The 27,528-nt window shown below is 42.6% G+C and overlaps 1 protein-coding gene across 8 annotated transcripts in view; it reads right to left on the minus strand.

Moving 5' to 3' along the window:
• The window catches only part of AGAP1 (ArfGAP with GTPase domain, ankyrin repeat and PH domain 1), a 639,639-nt gene that overhangs the window by 550,030 nt on the left and 62,081 nt on the right, over positions 1–27,528 (minus strand). For all 8 annotated transcript variants that reach the window (XR_009760410.1, XM_061607665.1, XM_061607664.1 and 5 more), the window contains exon 3: positions 15,270–15,357. Coding sequence is in view for 7 of the 8 variants with exons in the window: in XM_061607665.1 (XP_061463649.1) it covers positions 15,270–15,357 (88 nt within the window). In the remaining variant the exon portion in view is untranslated. The remainder of the gene's footprint in view (positions 1–15,269; positions 15,358–27,528) is intronic.

Consider the following 27,528-nt stretch of genomic DNA (forward strand, 5'->3'; position numbering starts at 1 on the left):
TACAGATAGCCAGTGTGTGCCAGTGTGCTTTTACAGCTCAGTCTGATCTGATTAATAATAATAATAATAATAATAATAATAATAATAATAATAATAATAATAATAATAATAATAATAATAATGCCCTGTGGTACCTAAATGCTTGAGGCATACAATCCAATTTTCAGTTTGGATCTAAGGTTTCAAAAAGTGGAACAACAACTAATTTTCTAAAATATGTGCAAAACAAACTCTGTAAGCTGAGCTTCATACAACTGCATTCAGTTCCTTGAGCTTTTTGTTTTCTTCAAGAGAAGCCTGGTTCTATAAAGCAAAACATACATTATGAAAATGGTCTCTCACTATTACAGAAGAAAACTACACTACTACATCATGTGTTAGACACACACAAAAAGACAATTTACTTTAACAGTATCTGTTGTAGGTTTCAGTTAGAAAATTACTTTTTTTAAAAAAAAGGGTTAATTTGCTCCAGGGATTTCTTTTGAAAGGAGATGAACAAAAGGGGTGGGCCCAGGGAACCCACACACACAACTGTACGTCAAGCTTGAAAATTAATAATAAATGATTACGTCCCTTAAATCAAAACAACTTGCTCTCCCTCACAATAGAGTGGAGATAATGCCAAAATATACTCAGGCTTTCTAGCACCACAGACTAAGAAGGGATTTTGGCATGCTTAAGGTCTCTGTACGGACTTAAGCAAAAGTGAAGGCACTTATGTTCCAGTGGAAACCAATGTGATCTGCATATGTTGAAGGAACTGGGAACTTAACCCAGTCTAAATACATACTAAATATGTTAACCAGGGATGATTAGGGTAACTGACAAACCTATCCTGTGCATTTTTACTCAGAAATAACTACCATGAACCTCAATGGGACTTACTGCCAGGTAAGTGTTCATAGGATTGTAACCTCAGTTGGATAGTATTTTAGCCTCAGTCTATTCTATCTAGACATTAAGTATGTTTTCTTAAATATGCTTTTTTTTCTTAAGTAAAAAGGCATTCTCATAGCAATATGCTAATCCAAACCATGGCTTAGCTTGAACACTTGAGCTTCCAGGCAGTAGATCACACCTGCTTTGCTCCTCCTTGGTCCATCTAGTTCAGTGGGGTACAGCAGATAAGCAATGGCTTGGCTTAGTGTGTCATCCAAACGTGGGCTCGTGGCTGAGATCTCCCAACCTTAACCATGAGTTGTAACCAAGAACAAACTTTGGCTACAGCCTGTGCTTAAAGGGGGAGAGAGCTTAACACACGTGTGTGTGTGTGTGTGTGTGTGTGTGTGTGTGTGTGTGTGTGTGTGTGAGAGAGAGAGAGAGAGAGAGAGAGAGAGAGAGAGAGAGAGACAGAGAGAGTGAGAGTGAGAGTGAGAGTGAGAGAGAGAAACACTGCAGAGACAAGTGAGAATCCAAGAAAATCCTCATCCCCCTCCCTTCCTACGTTGAAGGCTCCACGGAATCAGTTGGTTTAAGGACACAACTGGATGCAACCCAATAAAATTACTTTTCTGTAAAAAAAAAAATGAAATGTACAATACAAATTCTGTTGTGCATGGCGAAATGTGATTTGACCTTTGCTTCCTTGCTTGAGCAACTAAAACCCTCTCTGAATAATAACATTAAACGTGGATCCTTAACCTTTCACTCTGTGAACAGAGTTTGTTTATGGAAGGAAGCACAATTCTTCCAATCACAGATCAAAACGTTAGGATCTGCGACCCAGTATTCAAAGCTTAAATTGAGATTTTCCATTTCAATGCATTGTGAAAAACTGTAACCAGTAACGTCTTAATGAAACAGAATGAAATTAAGCATGTATGTATAAACTTACTATGCAACTCTTAATATTTGAATACAAGTTACTATACAGGCTCCAAATAATGATTAACAACTCAGATAAGTCTTAATTATTTAACAGTGCATTCTCTTATTAACATAGTGTATAATGCTTTGGCTATTAATATCTAATGCTTCTAGCCACTTAAGATTCTCTGAGAAATATTTTTACAAGTTACAGATTTGTTTTAAATCCCAATTACATAAAGGAATAGCACACTGAATACAAACTTAAGTCCTATGAAACCCATTCTGTTCAAAGTGTGCAACCCTAATTTTCTCTTCTTTCACTGAAATTTCCACAGGTAGTATTATCCCAGTATAGAACTCTCAAAAATAGAGTGATGGAAATCACTATTTTTATAAGTGACGTTCCATTTCTATAACAGAACACTGAGGGTTGTATCCACAGCTGTGCGCACTGCCCTTACACCATGGGACTTCCCCTTCCTGTTCTCTCCCTATACACCCTCAAAATATGCTCTGAAGGGTCCTCTAACACTCTGGAGCAGAATTTGAGAGTACGGGAGAGAGGAGAGGGAGGCTGCAGGGAAGGGAGGGGACATTCCATTGCACAAGTGAAGACTTCCTTGCTAGCGGAACACCAGTGCTGGACAAGAAGCTGAATTATTTCTACAACTAGCATATGCAGAAGTCTAACCCTAAATTCAAATATAATTTTTCCCTTCTTTTTGTAAGCTAGAAGTGGTCAAGATACTCTTCACTTAATAAGCACACAAAATTTACTTACTCTGGTTAGGACTTTCCCCCAAATTTGGTGCTGTTGTCACTGAATTCAAATGTAACTTCAATTTAGACTATTATAAAATGGAATATTTCACTATTATTATGCCAACAAAAAGCATGCAAATCCAACAATTACTGGAAAGAGCTTTCAATGCAAAAGACCAGACTCTAGCATGTAATGAGCACATGAGGTGCTCTGAGTCAGCAGCAAGCAACACATGCAGATAAACTAATTTGCTGCTTGTAGGATTTGGCTATCATCTTCATTTATTCTCCACATTTGTTTTTTATTTAACAAAATTTGCATACTGCTTAACTGAAAATAAAACATCTTAGTGGTTTACAAACAATGTGCAAAGCTTCCTGCCAACTTGACAAAGGAATAAGAATTCAAAGCCAGGCTTTGGTGGTGTTATTCTGATATTTCAATTATGACTGCACACACACACACCTTAAGTAGTAACAGGTTTTAGGATGTAATTGTCTGCAACTTTAAAACATGGGCCACAGAGCAGCATTGTTCCTCAGATATTAAATGCATACCAGTTAGTATAAGATACGCTTCAAAGATATTATCTCAGTATCCAATTACTTCAAATGTTATGCAGTCCAAATTAACTATTCCTTTTAACTGAGCCCTATGAGGCCATGGCATCACACAAAAAAGGGGTTACAATCAGGCCATGAGGTGAAATAATTAAAATAATTACTTTTATGTGGTTATTATTGCCAATAAATATACTAATGAATGCCTGATAGCTATGATTAATTAAATTAAAGAATTTTCATACTTATCATTCATTTTAAAAGCTTATATATCACTGTTCATAACAGTAGTCTCACAAAGTGGTTTGGAATCATACAATCACTAAACTACATCAATTACAATAATGAAAAATACAACAAAAAGAAACATAGTCCACGGCCATACACAACAATAAGATGGCTTAGCACAAACACGCTGGCTCTGGAGAGGACATCACACTTGCTTTTTGCTCCTGCTCACTCCTTTTGGCTCAGTGTGGCATGGCAGCTATGATTTGGCAGATCATGTCGCTCAAATCTAGGATTGTGGTTGAGGTTTCTCCTACTTACTCACAATCTGTGGCCAGAAGTTTGTTCTTGGCTGCAGATCATGATTAAGGAGAAAGCTTAACCACATTTCTGGGTTCAGCCAACATGCTGAGCCTTAGCTTAGGTTTAGCTGCTTTGCTGAGCTGAGCTAAAAGGACCAGGGAGGAGCAGAGCAGGTGAGAACTCCTCTCTGGAAGCCAGCACATTCATGCAGTCCTGGTAAGCACAGTTTGGCTAACCATGATGTGCAAACCAGGCCACAGACTAAAATAGGCTAAAACTAACATTAGATGCGTGGCCCAGCCATTGTAACCGAACTGCCATCCTCATATTTTATTTTATTTTATTTTATTTTATTTATTATTTGATTTATATCCCGCCCTTCCTCCCAGCAGGGGCCCATTTTAATCCCCAAAGGCCATGTTTAGAATGTATGTTTAGAACTTGTTGAAAAAGAGGTGACAGGACTTACCTGACTTTGCCCAGAATTAAGTTCCATAAATGGGAGGTCACCACAGAAGAGGTCCTGTTCCTTGTGCCACCAGGCAAAATAGCATTTACCAGCAGGCATCTTAACAGGCCTCTGACATAATTAGGGTACAGGTAGGCTGATATGGGTGTAAGTGGTCTCTAAAGTAACTTGGTCCCAAACTGTTTAGGGCTTTAACAGCTATCACCAGAAATTTGAATTGAACCCAGAAACATACTGGTAATCAGTGTAAGTGGTAAAATATCAGTGTGATCTGATCACCTTACTCCAGACAAAAGCCAGGGAGCTACACTCTGCACCAGTGGTAATTTCAAAGTCATCTTCAAAAAGCATCTATACATACTGCACATTGCAGATGTCTAATCTGGAAGTCCCTACTGCATCAGTGTCTGTGGCAAGGTCCAATTTCTCCAGGTAGAGTCAAAGCTGGTGTACCACCTGAAGTGGACAGTGGACATGATCTTCACTGCACGACAGCTTCAAGAAAAATGCTGGGAGCAAAACCTACCTCTGTATATGGCGTTTATTGATCTGACTAAGGCTTTTGATACTGTAAACCGAACTGCTCTCTGGACCATCCTTCTGAAAATTGGATGCCCTGATAAATTTGTGAATATTTTGCGACTCCTCCATGACAACATGACAGCAACAATTTTGGATAACAATGACTCTCAAAGTAATCCATTCAAAGTGGAATCAGGCATCAAACAGAGATGTGTCATTGCTCCGACCTTATCTGCTATTTTCATCGCCATGGTTCTACACCTTGTTGAGGGGAAACTTCCCACTGGCGTGGAAATCACATATCGAACAGATGGAAAGCTTTTTAATCTCAGTAGGCTGAAAGCAAAAAGTAAGGTAATTACAACCTCTGTCATAGAACTTCAATATGCCAATGATCATGTAGTCTCCGCACATTCAGAGGAAGATCTTCAAACAATCCTAAATGTCTTTGCAGAAGCATATGAAAAGCTTGGCCTCTCACTTAACATCAAAAAAACCAAAGTGCTTCATCAGCAAGCGTGAACCAATCCCTCTGTAGCACCATCAATCCAGCTTAATGGTGCGATGCTGGAGAATGCCGATCAATCTTCTTATATTGGCAGCCATCTCTCTGTAAAAGCTGACATCAACGCTGAAATTCAACATCGTCTGAGCTCTGCAGTGCCGCACTCTCCTGAATGAAGTGTAGAGTGTTTGAGGATCGGGATATTCGCAGGGAGACCAAAATACTTATTTACAAAGCCATTGTACTACCGACCTTACTGTATGCCTGTGAAACATGGACCATCTATAAACACCACTCCCAACTTCTTGAAAGATTCCACCAATGCTGCCTCCAGAAAATTCTGCAAATTACTTGGGAACATAGGCAGACTAATGTTAGCGTATTGGAAGAAGCAAAGACCACCAGTGTTGAAACAATGATTCTCCAACATCAACTTAGCTGGACCGGCCATGTTGTTCGAATGCCTGATCACCGTCTTCCAAAGCAGCTATTTACTCCCAACTTAAGGATGGAAAACGGAATATCGGTGGACAGCAAAAGAGGTTTAAAGATGTTCTCAAAGCTAATCTAAAAAAATGTATCATGAGCATCGAGAACTGGGAAGCGTGGCCCATGAGCGTCCCAAATGGAGTTCGGCCATTATCAAAGGTGCTATGGACTTTGAAGAAGCACGAGTACAGGGCAAAAGGGACAAATGAGCTAAGAGGAAAGCATGTCAAGCAAATCCTCATCGTGACCATCTTCCATCTGGAAACCTATGTTCTCACTGTGGGAGGCTGTGTGGATCCAGAATTGGCCTCCACAGTCACTTACGGACCCACCGTTAAAGACCTTATCTTGGAAGACAATCTTACTCGGCCATGAGTGATCGCCAGTGAATGATGACCACCTGAAGGTTGTAAAATATGGCACTGGCCATCACAGTCACTGAGCTTACTCATCTAGTGTAGAATCAGGAAACAAATCCAAGCTGCGAACCTAATTCTTCAGGAAGAGTGCAACACATCAAGGATCAGTTGAATTCCATCATCCAAAGTTGTCTATTTCCCCACCCAGAGAACTTCTATCTTACCTGGATTAAGCTTCAGCTCTTTATTCCCATACAACCCAGAACAGCCTCCAGACATCACTGCAGAAATTCAACAGTCTCTTTTGGACAACCAGATGAAAAAGTGAGTTACAGCAGAACATTATCCACATAATGGTGACACTTTAGCCCAAACCTCCAGATCACTTCATGTAGATGTTAAACAGCATAGGGGACAAGATGAAACCCTGACACATATATCAATGGCCAAGGTGTGAAACAGAAGTGCCCAGCACCACCAGATGAATCCAATTCTCCAGGAGGGACAGAGTCATCATAACACCGTGCCTCCACATTTAAACCCAGGCAACTGGTCTAGGATACCATGGTTGATGGTATAGAAAGTAACTGAGAGGTCTAGAAAAACTAATAGGATCGCACTCTCTCACTGATTCCTCAGCTAAATCCATCCACCAGGACAACCAAGGCTGTCTTCATCCAAAAATCAGGTCTGAATCCTGACTAGAAAGGATCCAGCACTGCTTGGAGTTGTCTGGCCATTTCTAAATAGCTTTAGAGAAGTATTTATGCATTACTTGAACATTTAATTATAGTTACTCCCAAGGAAGAGGAACAGAGCTTACCTTGATATAAAGGGTAGATGTCATGTATTACAAAGCAAATAAAATTTCTACATGGACCTGCCAGTACCTGCTATACAACTCCAAAAACCCTTGGATGAATTTCTCCATCCCTTTCATATCAGGTGCCAGATCTGACTTTGGCACAGAAACCCTTGGTCATCCCAAAAGACAACCCTGTTATAATTTTCCTAGACATCTTGAAGAATTTCAGTATCACTGACCATATATTCCCTCTAAGGTGGAGAAGGGGAATACCAAGTTGTGGTGGATCAGTTTCAATTTGGATGGTACATTCCAGAAGGTGGTGCTGGGGGACAACTACTTAACATAATTATGTTAGTATGTCCTGCAATGGTTCAATCTTATCCCCATTACTTATTACCGTCTATATAAAATCAATGTAATTATGGTCATCTGGACATTAGGGGCAAAGTCTCATCAATCTGAAGAGGATACCCAGTTCATCCTCTCTCTCCTATCTGATGTAGGCGAAGCAGTGGAAGTACTGAATTAGTGCTTCGGCTTGCTAACAGATTGGATGATGGCCAATAAATTTAGGCTCACTCCAGACAAAATCAAGGAGCTGCTTGTCAATGGATCTGCACAGACTAGAACTGCACTCTCTTCTGAGTGGGGTTGCACTCTCCCCTAAAGCAAGGATAGGTAACCTTTGGCCTCCAGATGCTTTTGGACTCCAAGTCCTACCAGCCCCAACAAACATAGCCAATGGTCAGGGATGATGGCAATTGTATCCTGACAACATCTGGAGGGTCACAGGTTCCGCACTCCTGCCCTAAAGGAACAGGTTCATGGTCTAGGCATCCTCCTGGGGGTGTCACTGGTTCACATGTACTATACATGGCACAGGGCACATTTCAGAAGGTTAAGCTGATGTGTCAGCTGCAACCCTATCCTGACAAATAGCCTAGTTTCAATTATTCCTGTTCTAGTAATTTCTGGACTGGACTACTGTAATGCATTATATATGTAGCTGCCTTTGAAGACAGTTTGGAAAGTGCAGTTAGTTCAAAACACAGCTTCTACATTACTAATTGGGACTGGGTATAATGATATTGTCTCATCAACCAGACTAGATCTTGTTCCATTTCAAGGCCCAATTCAAAGTGCTGATTTTGGTCTACAAACCCCTTTACAGCTTGGTATCAGGGTGCCTAAAATATAAATAATCCATTACATTCTTCAGTAGAGATCCTTACCTAGGTATCCATAACTTCTGAGAAGCAGCACATGGTTACCAGATAAAGGATAGTGGTGCAGCATGTGTGGAATGCTCTCCATGGAGAGGTTTGTCTCTTACTTTGTGGTCATTTTTGGAACAAGGCAAAGACCATTTTATTTTTCCCAGGACTTTTAGTTTATATCTCTGAGGATTTTAAAGTATTTTGCTGCTTTCAGGTTTTCCTTCATATGTATTTTAACTATGTTATTGTAGTTTTAGATTTCTGCTATAATCAAACTACAGAAAGATTTTTAAGGATGTAATAGAAATTAGCACGAGGCCTAAGTATTTACTTTCCCTACCATGGAGATGGGGGTGAAATCTATTCATTTGGGGGAGGGACAGTGACCTTACCATTATGAGAATAGGAGGCACAGGGTTTTTCTTTCTTTCCTTTGATTGAGAAAGGGCTGCTGCCTCTGGAGATGGCAGTAATCCTAAAATCATCAGCCCAGCAGCATTACAGTGACATACAATAGTCTCGCAGAATGGTCCAACAGGAATGATGGTACATCATGACATAACATCACTTCCAGGAGCATTGTCAGCTGTCTATGCTCCTGGGAACCATTTATTTCTTAAAATGCTTAAATACTGTGGTAGCCTCAATATGTGGTTTCCTCATTCTTAAAACATCTACTAAGCTCAAATAAAATAGAATGATCAAATAAAAAAGGCAGATCCCAGTCTGTAACAGTCCTGTCACTAAAAGTAAACATGTATCTCACCAGTAATATATAGCAATAAATATACAAAAGTAAAAGGGAGCGTGCCTACCAGGCACCTCTGTATTTTGTTCACGGTGTGGGACAGATCTGGATTACAAACCAGACTTTAATTGCTCAGAAACTGAGAACAGAGACTGCTTCTTTAGCCCACAATCCTCCAAGTGTAACTATGTAGCACTGGGGAGGAACTAATCCAATCTGCAGGGTCCATCTTGGAACACAGTCTACAAACTGGCCTCATGGCTACAACATCCAGGGGGTTTCTTTCTGGTTCCCCACCTCTGCTTTGCGTAGCATATTGCCTGATGAAATTTGGTTGATTCTAACAACAGCATTGCACAACTAAAGACTTTGGGCATAAATATACAGACTTTCTAAACAATTATGTTCAACCATCAAATAACATTCTCATTTTTATGATGCATTGGAGACATCATAAAGAACTTTATGTGACTCTGAAAGTTAACACAATTGTGTTTAGGCATGGAAGAGAGGAATCTTTCAAGAGACATCAACATCCAGTTTGACAAGTCTGCTATCAATAAGACTGGTGTTAAGAGACATTATAAAAGCCCTCAGATGCGTATGATTGGCTTACAAAACATCGGCTCTTTCTATTATTAAATCTTCATGACCCAACTCTCTATCTGTCTCCAATGTACATAATATTGGTCCTTTTTAGGTTAACCATTAAGGGCCGATCAGGGCGCAACATAATAGCATTTCAAATTCCCTTGGATTGGAAAACAATCAATGAGTTAAAGAAAGGCGGTAGAAACAGAATGACATGATTTCTAGTAACTATGGGTTTCCCACTCAATTTCTTCCTGTTTTCAGGCCAAAAAAGAAGCAAATAGATTTGCTATCTAACAGAAAGGACTAGCCTCTCTTGCAGGGATCAGGTCCTTAAGTCCATAAGGGTTAGCACAGACGCTACATCATGGCTGATTGATGCAACTCTACCCACTATATTCCACAATATGCACTGACATTTTCTGCTAGCAGTGGGAAGCACTATGCCTAATGATATACACACTTATCAGCAAGTTCTGCCTACAGTGCCATGTGCCTTAATGTTCTTCAGTACATGATATTTTTTGTTGGGGGAGGTCAGGGGAGGGAATTTCAAGAGGGAACTCTGTTACACAGAACACTTGCAGCAGTTTTTTCCGGTACTATGCCATGCAGCACTGCAGTCAGCAAGTACAAATATGAGTTCCTCAGAGATAATGAATAATTTGGTGCCTTTCCACATCTGAACTCACATGTAACATGTTTCTCTCACTTAGTGGCTTCTGAGCACATCTCTTTGGGACTTCCATTTTAAAAAAGCAGAAATGCATGGCAAACACACACATACTGATTTAACCTTGGAACAATTACTCCAGATAAGAATCTCAGTACTCATACAGAATAATTACTTTGCAGTTATTTACATTTAATCAGGAAAACCTCTCGTGCAGTTAAAAATGGGGATAGTATTGCCTCTAAGAGTCTCTAAAATTCCCCATACTACCGCCAGCTCAGGTCTGCAGTATAGCTTAACTGAGGGCAACTGCTTTGATTGGGGAAAGACTTTGAATGTGGAGTAGGTTGCATTCTTTTCTGATGATAATTTAAATGTTAACTTTTTTATATATATAAACTGAATGTAGTTAGCCATCAAGAAGATCAGTTGGAATGGATATGACCTTCTCAGAGGCATCTGGTTGACCAGTGAGAACAGGATTCTGGACTAGATGGGCCATGGGCCTGATCCAGCATGGGCTTCTTCTGCTCATCCTTTTATGACCATTTTCATTTGTATTCCATTTCCAATAATAAGCTAATAGCTTAAATAATCAAAACCAAATGCAACTCTCCACCGATGGCCCTTGCATTTACTTGTAAAATTCAAGAGCGCGTGGCATCTTAACCTAGCCTTTATCATCGGAGTTCCTTAAAGTACACAATGCTCTTTTTATCCCTCCTTTCTTCAAATAGTTCATGTTCTCTCATGTTGATTATCTTCCCTATTTTCAGTAGACTATTAAGCCTCAAAGTGAGACGTGACAAGAATAAATTTCAGTAGTGGCACCTCCTCAGTGAGCCTCTGCAAAGACTTGCCTAACACCCTCTTCATGGTCTTTTTGTTGCTGCATTGGGACCTTTTTATTCACTCACTTTTTTTTTGAAAAATGTGATTTCAATATTTAGGTGTTTTATTTTATGCTACCACTATGCAAGAAAAATTTCCTGCCTTATATTATTTGTTGGTTTTTTGTCATTGTATTTTTTTTTAGTATTTTGTTGAAATTGTTCAGAAATGTTTACTGATGAGTAGCTATGTAAATCTAACAAATAAATGAATAAATACAAATTTGCTGTGCATAGTGTACCAGTAATACTACATGTTTATCCATTTCTCAAGTATAGTAAAAATATTTCCTTCGATCCATTTAAAACTATCAGGATCTACAGAGCAATTGGCCACTCTGTGACAGCAGAGTCACAGTTTGTGGCACACCTAGACAAGAACAGAGTGTTATTATTTATTATTATTATTATTATTATTATTATTTATTAAATTTATATACCGCCCGACTAGCGATAGCTCTCTGGGCGGTGAACATAAAATAGTATAAAAATACAATGAATAACAAAATAATATTAAAATACAATCAACAATACAATAAACATTATTAAAATTAGATCAATGTAACTTAAAATGCTTCAGAGAATAGGAAGGTTTTGACCTGGCGCCGGAAGGAAAGCAGAGTCGGCGCCAGGCGTACTTCCTCAGGGAGACTGTTCCATAGTTCGGGGGCCACCACTGAGAAGGCCCTAGATCTTGTCATCACCCTCCGGGCCTCCCTGTGAGTTGGAACCCGGAGGAGGGCCTTCGTAGCAGAACGTAGTGCACGGGCCGGTTCATATCGGAAGAGGCGTTCCGCAAGGTATCGTGGTCCCGCACCGTATAAGGCTTTATAGGTTAATACCAACACTTTGAATCTAGCCCGGAAACATATTGGCAACCAGTGCAAGCTGGCCAGAACAGGTGTTATATGCTCGGAGCGCTTGGTCCTTGTCAGCAATCTGGCTGCCGCATTTTGCACTAGTTGTAGCTTCCGAACTGTCTTCAAAGGTAGCCCTACGTAAAGCGCATTACAGTAATCCAAACGTGAGGTTACCAGAGCATGTACCACTGATGTAAGGTCCTCTTTACTCAAATAGGGACGTAGCTGGGCTACCAACCGAAGTTGGTAAAACGCATTCCTAACCACCGAGGCTACTTGAGCCTCAAGTGAGAGGGAAGAGTCTAAAAAGACTCCCAGACTACGAACCCGGTCCTTTAGGGGGAGTGTAACCCCGTCCAGGACAGGGTATATATCCACCATCCGATCAGAGAACCCGTCCACCAACAGCATCTCAGTCTTGTCTGGATTGAGCTTCAGTTTGTTAACTCTCATCCAGTCCATTGTCGAGGCCAGGCAACGGTTCAGCAAATCGACAGCCTCACCTGAAGAAGATGAAAAGGAGAAGTAGAGCTGCGTGTCATCAGCATACTGATGACAACGCACTCCAAAACTCCTGATGACCTCTCCCAACGGCTTCATGTAGATATTAAAAAGCAGGGGGGACAAAACTGACCCCTGCGGGACCCCATATTGGAGAGCCCGCGGTGTCGAGCAATGTTCCCCAAGCACTACCTTCTGGAGACGACCCGCCAAATAGGAGCGGAACCACTGCCAAGCAGTACCTCCAACTCCCAACTCCGCGAGCCTCTCCAGAAGGATACCATGGTCGATGGTATCAAAAGCCGCTGAGAGATCAAGGAGAATCAACAGAGTTACACTCCCTCTGTCTCTTTCCCGACATAGGTCATCGTACAGGGCGACCAAGGCTGTCTCAGTGCCAAAACCGGGCCTAAAACCTGATTGAAATGGATCTAGATAATCAGTTTCATCCAATAGCGCCTGGAGCTGGCCAGCAACCACCCGTTCCAAGACCTTGCCCAGGAATGGAACATTCGCCACTGGCCTGTAGCTGTTAAAATTGTCTGGGTCCAAGGAAGGCTTTTTCAGGAGTGGTCTCACCACTGCCTCTTTCAGACAGCCCGGGACCACTCCCTCTCGTAAAGAGGCATTTATCACTTCCTTGGCCCAGCTACCTGTTCCATTCCTGCTAGTTTTTATCAGCCAGGAGGGGCAAGGATCCAGTACCGAAGTGGTTGCACGTACCTGTCCAAGCACCTTGTCCACGTCCTCGAGTTGAACCAACTGAAGCTCATCCAACAAAACAGGACAAGACTGTGCTCCGGACACCTCACTAGGATCTACTGCTATAACTTGAGAGTCTAGGTCCCGGCGGATACATGAGATCTTATTCTGGAAGTGATCGGCAAACTGATTACAGCAGGCCTCCGATGATTCCACCCTGTCCGGAGGGTTTGAATGGAGAAGCCCCCGGACAACTCGAAAGAGCTCCGCTGGGCGGCAAAGAGATGATTTAATAGTGGCAGCAAAATGATGTTTTTTAGCTGCCTTCACTGCTCCTACATAGAGCTTAGTCGAAGCACTAACCAGCGCATAATTGTATCCGTCAGGAGTTCGTCTCCATTTCCGCTCAAGCCTCCTCCTATCTTGCTTCATCGCTCTCAGCTCCGGAGTATACCATGGAGCTGTATGAGCTCTACACAGGAGAGGGCGTGCAGGAGCGATCGTGTTTACAGCCCGGGTCATCTCCGTATTCCACAGAGCGACCAGGGCTTCAGCAGGAGCGCCAGTCCTATCAGCCGGAAAATCCCCCAGAGCCCTTTGAAAACCTTCAGGATCCATTAGTCTCCGGGGGCGGACCATTTTAATAAGTCCCCCACCCTTGCAGAGGGAAGAGGTTACTGAAAGTCTAAACTTCAGCAAGCAGTGGTCTGTCCATGACAAAGGGAGTGTTGTAAAACTCCCCACATCCAGATCACTTTCCCCATGCTCAGTAGCAAAAACAAGGTCTAGAGTGTGCCCCGATACATGTGTTGGACCACTAACATATTGAGACAGCCCCATGGCTGTCATGGAAGCCATGAAGTCCTGAGCCGCGCCAGACAAAGTGGTCTCGGCGTGAATGTTGAAATCCCCCAGTACTATTAGTCTGGGGGACCTCAACAATATATCCGAGACCAAGTGTTCCTCTTGTGGTTTCTTGTGCCGCGCTATCGCTAGCTCCTTGGATGCAAAACCGCACTGAGGCAGTTCAGGCAGGGAAGAACTATATATACTGGAGTCATGCTGCCTCATACTTTGCGTATGACTTTTGGCACACTTGCCAAAAACAGTGACCACCAATGATCAACTCTGGCAATATGGACATTATTTTTCTCCCACCCCATCCTATTAACAATGGATGCTGAAGGTAACTGGAGCAAAAGTTGGGAGACTTATGGGTTAGAAGGGCAGGACAAATAAATGGGCTTTGAATCAAAACCAAATGCCATTTGTGGGTTCCCTTCATAACTACTGTTAGCATACAGAAGTTAAGAGCGCCTTAAGAGGTGTTAATTTCAAACAGATGATGTTACAGACACATGACTCTACGTATGACTATTACTAAGAAGACATCTACAGTAAGTGACAGTGAGATGCTTTTGTAACTTAAAATCAAAGGGAAAACAAAATGGTACACAAAACAAGGAGAAACTCATACAAAAGCTTTGCTTCCTCTCTTCAAAACAAGTGCTGCTATGAAGAGGACATATAGTTACCTGCATCCATATCTGCAAAGAATGGAACAGCCAGTAAGGAAAAGAAGGAACCAGAAATTCAGTGTCTCAGTTGCATTTACAAGTTCATAAGGAGAACAAATAAAAATATCAGGATATTAATTTTAGTGACTTTTACCTTAATTAGATGCTACTATGATTCACACAATTTGAAATCTATACCCAATTCATTCACCTGAATGCAACAACTTGCCCATTATCAGTCTAATTTATTTTTATTTTTATAATCCTTTCTAAAAATTGAGCACAATAATAAAGGGAACATGCAAATTATATCCTAGATGTCTTCAGTAACACACAAGACATCAAGAGCCTAACATATGAGGTGATACTGCTGTTCTCACAAGTAATTAGAGGCAAATTCTGAAATCAGGTTAAGCATGTTGCCCAAATAAAGAATTCACAACTAAAGCCAGTGTGGTGGTGGTGGGCATTGGGGAAAGGAGTTAGAAAGGTAAAAGGCACTGCATTTTGCTAGCTTTTAGACCTCTTTTGGTTAGGTGAACTTTGTGAAACAAAGTAAACTAGCATATTACCAGCTTGCTCCCTTTAAGAATATGTGCAGGAAAGCATTTGAAGTTTACTTTCTAATCATTTCTAACAAGATATCCTGTGTAATTGATTCTGTATGCTAATATTGCACAACTGACTGCTGCTAACAGCAAGCATAAAGATTTAAGAACAGCATGCTTCCAATGGTCTATCAGTCACTGTACCTTCTGGTGACTCCTCCTGGACATATGTCCCAGTCAGATATCGATGTACAAGGGCAGATTTACCGCTAGCTAAATTTCCCACAATTCCCTGTGGAGATAAAAAATTAAAGTTTATTTTTACTTAGACTTTAAATTCTGGATGAATTTCCAAATAGAAATGAATTTAAAAAACCAAGCCAGAACAAACATATTACTTTTCATGCTAAATCAATACTAAATGCACACACACAGACCAACTCCCCCCTTCCAAATAGTCAAAAGCACAGAGCAAAATTGGGCAAGGGCATAGATGCCAAGCTAAGCTTACATTTGCTACCCTGAATGACAGCAGTAAATGTCTCCTATGTACTAATGGGAGAAATCCAATCATCTCAATTCAGAATCAGCTGAGCCTTTTTGGAGACTCCTTGGAAAGGCCCCTCATCTGGATCCCTTATCAAAAGTCTGTGGGGCAAGGAAGGTTGCAGTGGCTAGGAGGCAACAACACTATCCATATGCCTTCCCAGAGGTGGGAAGAAGATCAAGGGCAGTCATGATCTCACAGTGTCCAGAATATCCTGGTTAATCACAATACCTAAGAAAGAGAAAGCCTCACAGTGGCCAGGTATCCATAGCCATCATAGGATTTCCTAGCTATGAAAAGATTTGGACAAGCATGACTTGGGAGAATCTTATATAACACCTCTCCCCATACTGGCCATATTCATACAGGTGCCAGCACAAGTGGAATACAACTGCAAAGGGGAAGTGAGGCCTAGCTTATGTCTTGCTTTCTCCTCTGAGCCCTGGTCAACCTGAACCTTTTTGATAACAACATCAAAGGCCCTCCTCCGAGTTCCGACTCACAGAGAGGCTCGGAGGGTTGTAACGAGATCTAGGGCCTTTTCAGTGGTGGCCCCCGAATTATAGAATAGTCTCCCCGACGAGGTGCGCCTGGCGCCTACACTTCTATCTTTTCGGCACCAGGTTAAAACCTTTTTATTTTCCCAGGCATATTAATATATTTTATTGCTGTTAATATATACCAGGCTGTTAAATGCTTAAAATGTATGTTTTTAGTGTCCTATTGTTATTTTATTGTATCTATTGTATTGTATTTACTCTATGCTGTGCACCGCCCAGAGAGCCTCTGGCTTTGGGCGGTATAAAAATTGAATAAATAAATGAATAAATAAATAAATAAGTATTGGGGAAAAGGTCAAGGAGAAGACTAGAGTGCTCTTCTTCACAGTAGCAAAGAGGGCAAGCAGAAGCCTTTTTGGGGTGGGTTGAAGGCTGAAAGAGGAACTGGGCTTTACTGAGCCTGGCTTCTTTGCCCAAGAATTTTCCAAAGCTCAGAAAGATCCAGCAATTGCTACCTTTCTTTCTCCCCACTTACAAAGGGGATGGTAGCCAAGTGGGTTTTAAAAAGCCAAAGGGGAAAGCCCTAAGGATTTAAGCTCTTTGAATGCTCAAATCCTCCACAGTCGACAGCAGAGATGGGGAACAAAGATGTTGTTTGACTCCCAAATTCCACCAGCCCCAGGCAGATGGCCAGTGATCAGGAATGATGCGAGTTGTAGTCCAGCAACATCAACATCAACATCTAATTTGAATTCATTGCCCGCCCTTCACCCAAACGTCCCAGGGCAGGTCACATCAGTTGTAAAATACATCATTAAAAAAAGTTAAAAACAACCTAAAATCATACCACAAAAAACAGGGTGGATCCTAAAAATGTACATCTCAGGTGTCAAAAGCCAGGGTAAAGAACATCACAGGTTCACCATTCCTGATCTACGCTGAACTCTGGAGGACTCTGGCATTTTTATTCTTCCTGGCCAGAGGAAACAAAAATCCGCACTTTTCGAAGTCGGTATCAGCAAGAACAGCTTAGAAGAAGCCTCCAACTTTATTTCTTAATATTTATCCCATCTTTTGACCATGGTTTCCAAGGCAGCTTACTATATATTTGAAAATATGAAACAGAATAATACACCCAAAATACTAAAAATAAGAACCACCAACAGATTCAAACAGCACTAGCATTAAATTTATTAAGTCACATTAAAGAGTGACCAGGAAAATGAGGTTTTATCTTAACAGCTCTGAGGCAACAGGCAGGTGACAAATAGATGTGGGAATGGAGTTCCACTACTGAGGTGCTCCCACATCAAAAGGCGTGTCATTAGTGCCACCACCCCAATGTCAAACTTGGAGATACCCAGAATGAGGCCTCCAAGTCAAGGTCTTTAAAAACTACTAGGTAGGTTCATTTGGGAGCAGGCATGTTTCAGATACCCTGGTCACAGACAGTTTAGATCTCTATAAATTAACATTAACACTCTGCATCATGGATAAAAAAATAAACTAGTTGCCAATGAAGTAAGACTTACAACATTTCAAACGGCTAGACCCATTGAGGAAAAAAGTAACTATCCAGCCATATAACTTTTTTCCTCATTACAGTGGAAGCTTGTTATAACACAGGGGCTGGAGGGGAAAGAATGCACCTGCTTTATCGGGCTTCCACATCATAATGAAAACTGCACTGAAAGGTACTTAGAATAATTTTTTAATATATATAAAAGAAACAAGAGGATCGGGACAGAAGCATAAGAAGGAACCAAAACAAAAACAGTAACTGGGCGCAGAAAGAGTAAACAGGGAACATATATAGGGCTGTGAACAAACAGAAAAACGCTTGAAAAAGGCAAACTACTGCTGCTGCTATGGCTGAATGGCAGAACAGGAAGGTAACAATGAGAAGAGCAGCACTGAGGAAAGAATAAGTTCACAAATTAAACTCCACAGACAATAATGAAAGGGCTTGCAAAGTAACTAAAACTATGGGGAAGTGATAAATAAACCCTAGGGGGGAAAACGCCAGGAAGGAAAAAGAGTAGGAAACACCCAAGGAAGCAAATAGGAGGACTCAGCAGGGAAAGGAACACAGAGGATGAAGAACAAGGTGGAAGAAACAGAAAAAAAGCAGGAAGCGAGGCTTATATAAGAGTGAATAATAAACGTTCCCCACTTGCTTTTCACCTCAGGCTCATCCTTAAGGATTAAAGCCAGGGAGCACAGGACTGGTTCCAAACAGGCACTGAATGAGGAAAGTTTTTCGAAGCTCAAGAATCTCCGCGTTTTTTGATCTTGTGAGTCAAAAGACGTATGAACTGCTGTATTGTGTATTTTACATGATTATACCCACAGTATATCCGATTCTGCGGTACACTGAGATGCATTATAATGAGCTTCTACTGTATTTTTATTTATTTTAACTAAGACACTCAAAAACAAGATGAGCACATTAAATGTTAACTGCTACTCAAACTGTACCTAGAAAGCTGACAAATCAAAAATGAAGAAATCCATTGCAAGCTGGCATTTCTCCTTCTAGCCTAGAATCCCTGCTAGCTCCAATTAACAAATATAATAATTTCTACCTGCTCAAATGCCCCTTTGGAGTAACATGTTCACCTTCCTGCACCTTTTGGGGAATTCTGCATTTAAGAACTTCCCTCATTCTTCACAATGACGAAATGTGTTACATTGTGATCACTTTGAGGTATTTCTATATGGCTGTATATACTCTGCATTTAAGAAACCAGCATCATACACCATAGAGCAAAGTTCTGCAATACTACAGCAACACTATGATTGTGCAAGATACATAGCTTCTTTTCCATTAATAGGCTACTTGCTATAATTAACTACAGTTAACAGATGCAGTGCCAGTTATAATTAGCTCCTTCTATTCTTATATATAATAGTTTAAGGTGTGGTGCAAACATTATAAAAGTAGCTTCCTCAAACAGCTACTTCTGGAGCATAAGACAACCCTTCAATTAGTACTAAGATAAACTGAAGCAATCAGAATCTAACTGCAACTGAACCACTAAAAACAGTAACAATGTAGTTAAATTCAGTGTTTGTACACAAAAAGAGATTCGATTTTAAAAACAAATTATACCAAAGTAGAAACAGCAATTAGAAGAGGCCTTTTATGTGGAAAAAAACAGCACAGGGTGCTTAGTAAATATAGTATCAGAGAGTCAGGATAAAAACAAAGCCCCAAAACCATCACAACTGAACATTATTATTGGTATTATTAAAAGCAAAAAACATAAAAGGAAATTTACAAATTTTGATATGCGCTTCTACTACAAGGACCACAATTAAAATGTCTTAGCAGCATGACAAGGCTGTAATTGGCTCCCAGCTCTCAATTCCTTATTCAGCACACAACAGCATGAGCAGCCTGAATATAAAAGTAAAGTTTATATTCCCCTGCATCCAAAATAAAGATTTGGACTATCCCATACTCATAAGCTTCCATGATCAGAAGACAGTCCTCTCTGACATGCACAGTGTGTCCTGGCTCACACCCAAAGAAGCAGACTCAGGGCTGAGACTGGATTTTTCTGCATGAATATTTATTCCAGAAGTTAATATAGGAACACAGCATCACACTCTAGGTTTAAATTGGGATACAGAACTGGAGCAAACTAACCATGTCTCAGGATACAACACTGGAAATGACTAGGTATATCTCAGGAACATACCAGGTACTTGGAGGCAAAAACAGATGAATTATAGCAACAAAACTAATCAGGCTTCACTACACCTTTATATTCTGGCTCTCTCTTGCAAGTGATGCCAGGTGGGACTCTTTCTAAGAGCAAAACGAGATTGGCCTAAATGCAAGCATCTTTTCTCAGCCTTCTTGACCTTGGACATATGGTTATCTGACTCAGACAAGTTGCTTGCACTATGCTCTCTATAGAAGAATCCCAGCCAGTTTAGGCGAAGGGGAATGTTCTGGTCTTTTCTCAGCAATTCTATTAGCAGGCTCAGAGGCTGCTGGAGACCTTTCCTCCATGCCTTCTTAATTCCTTTTGTCAGTACTGGCAACCCCTCCCCACCATGTGTACCCCACTCTTCATCTTCCCAATCTTGCCAAAGGTTCTCCTTGGGGCCCATCACACAATGAGTCATTTCCAGGCATTATCATTCACTCACAGGTTTTGTGGGAAAGCAAGCATACACTGTTAAACTAACAATTCTTATATAGAACAACAAACTGTAATGGATTACAACACAATATTATTTTTACAAGAATGGCTCAAGACAACCCTGGAAATTAAAGGCTTGTTTTTGTACAAGGCATACCGATACCAAAGATAAAAAGATAAGAACATATTGATGTTACATACATCTATGTATCTATGTATCCATACATACACTGGACTTAGACTCCAGTGTTATAGCAGGTGAACCAAGCGGGATATCCAGAGCACAGTCTTGTCCCGATTTCTTGGATGAGTTTCAGTTGGTACAGCTTGAGGATGTTGACAAGGCGCTTGGACAGGTTTGTGCAACCACTTCTGTGCTGGATCCTTGCCCTTCTTGGCTAATAAAAGCTAGCAGGGATGGAACAGCCGGCTGGGCCAGGGAAATGATTAATGCCTCTCTGTGAGAGGTGGTGGTCCCTGGCCACCTGAAAGAGGTGGTAGTGAGACCACTCCTGAAGAGACCCTCCCTGGACCCAGAAAATCTTAATAATTATAGGCCGGTAGCAAATGTTCCATTCCTCGGCAACGTCCAGACACTCTTGGATGAGACCGATTATCTGGATCCATTTCAGTCAGGTTTCAGGCCTGTTTTTGGCACGGAAACAGCCTTGGTCACCCTGTATGATGACCTTTGTCGGGAGAGAGACAGGGGGAGTGTGACTCTGTTGATTCTCCTTCATCTCTCAGCTGCTTTCAATACCATCAACCATGGCATCCTTCTGGGAAGACTAGCTGAGGTGGGAGTGGGAGGTACTGCATGGCGGTGGTTCCACTCCTATTTGGTGGGTCGGCCCCAGAAGGTGGTGCTTGGGGAACATTGCTCGGCACCCTGGACTCTCCAGTATGGGGTTCCTCAGGGGTCAATTCTGTCCCCCATGCTGTTCAACATCTACATGAAACCGTTGGGTGCGGTCATCCGGAGCTTTGGAGTGCGTTGCCATCAGTATGCTGATGACACGCAGCTCTGTTTCTCCTTTTCATCCTCTTCAGGTGAGGCTGTCAATGGCTGCGACAATGGACTGGATGAGGGCTAATAAACTGAGGCTCAGTCCAGACAAGACTGAGATGCTGCTAGTGGGTGGTTCTTCTGACCGGATGGTGGCTGTCCAACCTGTCCTGGATGGAGTTGCACTCCCCCTGAAGGAGCAGGTTCGTAGCTTGGGGGTTCTCCTAGAACCACCTCTGTCACTTGAGGCTCAGGTAGCCTTGGTGGCACAGAGTGCCTTCTACCAGCTTCAGTTAGTGGCCCGGCTACACCCCTATCTGGACAGGGATAACCTGGCTTCAGTTGTCCATGCTCTGGTAACCTCCAAGTTAGATTACTGCAATGCACTCTAGGTGGGGCTGCCTTTGAAGACGGTTCAGAAACTGTAGCTTGTGCAAAATGCAGCTGCCAGATTGGTAACAGGAGCCAGATGGTTCGATCATATAAAACCGATTCTGGCCCACTTGCATTGGTATGTTTCCGAGCTCGATTCAAGGTGCTGGTTTTGACCTATAAAGCCTTACATGGCTTAGGACCACAATACCTGATGGAACGCCTCTCCCGACACGAACCCACCCAGACACTATGCTCAACATCAAAGGCCCTCCTCCAAGTGCCTACTGGGAGGGAAGTTGGGAGTCTGGCAACAAGGAAGACGGCCTTCTCAGTGGTGGCCCCCAAATTATGGTATGATCTGCATGACATGGTGCACCTGGCGCCAACACTGTTATCTTTTCAGCACCATGTCTAGACTTTCCTCTTCTCCCAGGCATTTTAGCATGTGTTTTTAAATTGCTTTTTAAAAATGTGTTTTTATTTGTATATTTGTTTTTAATTGTGGTAAACCGCCCAGAGAGCTTCAGCTATGGGATGGTATACAAATGCAATAAATAAATAAATAAATAAATCTAGAAATGTATAGGTTTGGAGGGGAAAATAAACTTTGATATTTTTAAAGAAATACTAGAACAATAAATTTAAGAGGTCAGTATAAAAACATACTTGTATACAAGGATGAGTCAAACAATATTATGTATTTTAGCAAGGCAGATCAGAAAACAATGGAAGTTATCAGCACTTGATTAAAAACAGCAAAATAATAACTTCCTTCAAAATGGAAACTGTTACAGTTACCTTATTCTTGATTGGTTTATTCTAATCTGGGGAAGAGGGCTGGATCTGGCTGGTGGACCAGATCGCTATCTCCTCCACTCTTCATGCACCAAACTTACAGATGAGTGGTGCAGCTTAGCTGTTAGTCACTTGACATCACAATGACAGCAGGTGACCCTTTTTTGCCTGCAGGAATCTCACAGAGTGCTTTGCAGGAAGCTTCACAAGACCCAAAAATCTTGCAAAGCCCCCTGAAAAATGCTCTGCAAGATAGTCCTTTCCAAGGGGATTTGTAGAAGACCTGACAGTCTTGCAGAGCACTTTGCAGGCACCACCAATCAGCTGATCAGCAGTGCCTGCAACTTTCAGCTGACCTAGGTCATTACATGTCCCACACTTGATGTCATTTTGGCTTGGCAAAAATGGCTTTGCAGATCAAATGGGGAGGCCTGGCTGGCATAATTAGGCCTGCAGGCTCTCCACCCTCACTCGAGTGCAACTCATGAAGGAATTGCAAGACAGGAACAAGCAAGGCAGCAGAAGCAAGTATTTTTAAAGGGTTGGTACAAATATCATTTTTCATTTATCTTGTCATTCAGCAGATTCTGTGAATCATTAATATACTTTGTGCTGACTTAAGAACATTATCTATCAGCAACTGCTGAAGGGGCCAGAGACCATCTACCTGTGTGAGTTTCTGCAAGACCTGCTCCCTGCATTTCTGGCTGATTTCCACCTGGCCTGGAAGGGTGGGACCCTGTCTCTCTCCAGCTACAAAAGCAGCAACTGCTGAAGGGGCCAGAGACCATCTACCTGTGTGAGTTTCTGCAAGACCTGCTCCCTGCATTTCTGGCTAATTTCCACCTGGCCTGGAAGGGCGAGGCCCTGTCTCTCTCCAGCTACAAAAGCAGCAACTGCTGAAGGGGCCAGAGACCATCTACCTGTGTGAGTTTCTGCAAGACCTGCTCCCTGCATTTCTGGCTGATTTCCACCTGGCCTGGAAGGGCGAGGCCCTGTCTCTCTCCAGCTACAAAAGCAGCAACTGCTGAAGGGGCCAGAGACCATCTACCTGTGTGAGTTTCTGCAAGACCTGCTCCCTGCATTTCTGGCTGATTTCCACCTGGCCTGGAAGGGTGGGGCCCTGTCTTTTTCCAGCTACAAAAGCAGCAACGGCTGAAGGGGCCAGAGACCATCTACCTGTGTGAGTTTCTGCAAGACCTGCTCCCTGCATTTCTGGCTAATTTCCACCTGGCCTGGAAGGGTGGGGCCCTGCCTCTCTCCAGCTACAAAAGCAGCAACTGCTGAAGGGGCCAGAGACCGTGTGTGTGTATGTGTGCGTGAACCTGCTGCTCGGGATGTCTATAGACTACTGGGGTTTTGTTTTGTATTATACGTTATATTTTACTCTATGTTATATTTTAGTCTATGTACGCCGCCTAGAGTGGCCGTTAATTCGGCCAGATAGGCGGCCTAGAAATAAAATTTTATTATTATTATTGTTATTATTATTATTATTATTATTATTATTATTATTATTATTATTATTATTATTATTATTATATTATATAAAAGTATTTTTAAGGTGGAAAAATCAGCAGACACCTGCCAAATTGAGCACTGAATTATGACGCTGTAATGATTAGAATTCAGAGTCATTAGAAACCTGAAAAGAAGTGAACAGAATGGCTAAATCAAGTACAAGAAGTACTCTAGTGTAGTATTTCGTCCAATGTAGTCCAAAGCAGTCTTTCTTTTTTATTGAAATGGAAACAAAATGCTGTATCACAAAACTATGAGCCAATTTAAAATATATTTCAATAGAAATAGAAAGCCAGGAATCCTTGGCCTTGTTAACTGAAGTGTTAGCCATGGTTAGCACCAACCATGCTCTCCATGAGATCACTACCTTCCAACTCCCGGCACTGGAAAGGATTCCGGCAACATGCTCTAGGCCCTAAGGCACTCATGACTATCCTGGTGCCCTGCAGATGGTGGTGGCTGGAGCTGAAAGGAGTTGTCATCTGTTGTAGAAGCACACACATAGTTTATATGAGGCACTGACCACACATGAGAATTGTGCTTTTTTGCTATAAGCGAAAAAGTGTGTCATAAAAATGGAAAAAGCCAAAATCTTAAGCTTAAAGCCTCATTACTTTTAAGTTCAGTAAGAAAATAGAGAAGGCAAGTCATTTACCTAAAAACCAACTGGTGAAAGCAAAAAATAAGGCAATTTCACATCATTCACCTCAACCTTGATTTGATTGTGGATGAGACAGCCGATCTGGCATGTATAACCGAGACCTGGGTGGGTGAGCAGGGAGGAGTTGGTCTCTCTCAGCTCTGCCCACCGGGGTACTTGGTTCAGCATCATGGTAGATCTGAGGCTCGGGGAGGTGGGGTTGCTGTCGTCTATAAGAGTTCCATCTCACTCACCAAGCACCATGTTCATTCAGTTACTGCCCTGGAGTGTTTGCACCTTGTGTTGGGCCAGAGGGACAGGCTGGGAATCCTTTTGGTGTACCGCCCACCTTGCTGCCCAATGGCTTCCCTAACTGAGCTGGCGGAAGTGGTCTCGGATATATTGTTGAGGTCCCCCAGACTAATAGTACTGGGGGATTTCAACATTCATGCCGAGACCACTTTGTCTGGCGCGGCTCAGGACTTCATGGCTTCCATGACAGCCATGGGGCTGTCTCAATATGTTAGTGGTCCAACACATGTATCGGGGCACACTCTAGACCTTGTTTTTGCTACTGAGCATGGGGAAAGTGATCTGGATGTGGGGAGTTTTACAACACTCCCTTTGTCATGGACAGACCACTGCTTGCTGAAGTTTAGACTTTCAGTAACCTCTTCCCTCTGCAGGGGTGGGGGACTTATTAAAATGGTCCACCCCCGGAGACTAATGGATCCTGAAGGTTTTCAAAGGGCTCTGGGGGATTTTCCGGCTGATAGGACTGGCGCTCCTGCTGAAGCCCTGGTCGCTCTGTGGAATACAGAGATGACCCGGGCTGTAAACACGATCGCTCCTGCACGCCCTCTCCTGTGTAGAGCTCATACAGCTCCATGGTATACTCCGGAGCTGAGAGCGATGAAGCAAGATAGGAGGAGGCTTGAGCGGAAATGGAGACGAACTCCCAACGGATACAATTATGCGCTGGTTAGTGCTTCGACTAAGCTCTATGTAGGAGCAGTGAAGGCAGCTAAAAAACATCATTTTGCTGCCACTATTAAATCATCTCTTTGCCGCCCAGTGGAGCTCTTTCGAGTTGTCCGGGGGCTTCTCCATTCAAACCCTCCGGACACGGTGGAATCATCGGAGGCCCGCTGTAATCAGTTTGCCGATCACTTCCAGAATAAGATCTCATGTATCCGCCAGGACCTAGACTCTCAAGTTATAGCAGCAGATCCTAGTGAGATGTCCGGAGCACAGTCTTGTCCTGTTTTGTTGGATGAGCTTCAGTTGGTTCAACTCGAGGACGTGGACAAGGTGCTTGGACAGTTACGTGCAACCAATTCGGTACTGGATCCTTGCCCCTCCTGGCTGATAAAAACTAGTAGGAATGGAACAGGTAGCTGGGCCAAGGAAGTGATAAATGCCTCTTTACGAGAGGGAGTGGTCCCGGGCTGTCTGAAAGAGGCAGTGGTGAGACCACTCCTGAAAAAGCCTTCCTTGGACCCAGACAATTTTAACAGCTACAGGCCAGTGGCGAATGTTCCATTCCTGGGCAAGGTCTTGGAACGGGTGGTTGCTGGCCAGCTCCAGGCGCTATTGGATGAAACTGATTATCTAGATCCATTTCAGTCGGGTTTTAGGCCCGGTTTTGGCACTGAGACAGTCTTGGTCGCCCTGTACGATGACCTATGTTGGGAAAGAGACAGAGGGAGTGTAACTCTGTTGATTCTCCTTGATCTCTCAGCGGCTTTTGATACCATCGACCATGGTATCCTTCTGGAGAGGCTCGCGGAGTTGGGAGTTGGAGGTACTGCTTGGCAGTGGTTCCGCTCCTACTTGGCGAGTCGTCTCCAGAAGGTAGTGCTTGGGGAACATTGCTCGACACCGCGGGCTCTCCAATATGGGGTCCCACAGGGGTCAGTTTTGTCCCCCCTGCTTTTTAATATCTACATGAAGCCGTTGGGAGAGGTCATCAGGAGTTTTGGAGTGCGTTGTCATCAGTATGCTGATGACACGCAGCTCTACTTATCCTTTTCATCTTCTTCAGGTGAGGCTGTCGATTTGCTGAACCGTTGCCTGGCCTCGACAATGGACTGGATGAGAGTTAACAAACTGAAGCTCAATCCAGACAAGACTGAGATGCTGTTGGTGGACGGGTTCTCTGATCGGATGGTGGATATATACCCTGTCCTGGACGGGGTTACACTCCCCCTAAAGGACCGGGTTCGTAGTCTGGGAGTCTTTTTAGACTCTTCCCTCTCACTTGAGGCTCAAGTAGCCTCGGTGGTTAGGAATGCGTTTTACCAACTTCGGTTGGTAGCCCAGCTACGTCCCTATTTGAGTAAAGAGGACCTTACATCAGTGGTACATGCTCTGGTAACCTCACGTTTGGATTACTGTAATGCGCTTTACGTAGGGCTACCTTTGAAGACAGTTCGGAAGCTACAACTAGTGCAAAATGCGGCGGCCAGATTGCTGACAAGGACCAAGCGGTCCGAGCATATAACACCTGTTCTGGCTAGCTTGCACTGGTTGCCAATATGTTTCCGGGCTAGATTCAAAGTGTTGGTATTAACCTATAAAGCCTTATACGGTGCGGGACCACGATACCTTGCGGAACGCCTCTTCCGATATGAACCGGCCCGTGCACTACGTTCTGCTACGAAGGCCCTCCTCCGGGTTCCAACTCACAGGGAGGCCCGGAGGGTGATGACAAGATCTAGGGCCTTCTCAGTGGTGGCCCCCGAACTATGGAACAGTCTCCCTGAGGAAGTACGCCTGGCGCAGACTCTGCTCTCCTTCCGGCGCCAGGTCAAAACCTTCCTATTCTCTGAAGCATTTTAAGTTACACTGATTTAATTTTAAAAATGTTTATTGTATTGGATTGTTGATTGTATTTTAGTATTATTTTGTTATTCATTGTATTTT

This window comes from Rhineura floridana, chromosome 2 (genome assembly GCF_030035675.1).
Source record: "Rhineura floridana isolate rRhiFlo1 chromosome 2, rRhiFlo1.hap2, whole genome shotgun sequence".
NCBI lineage: Eukaryota > Metazoa > Chordata > Lepidosauria > Squamata > Rhineuridae > Rhineura > Rhineura floridana.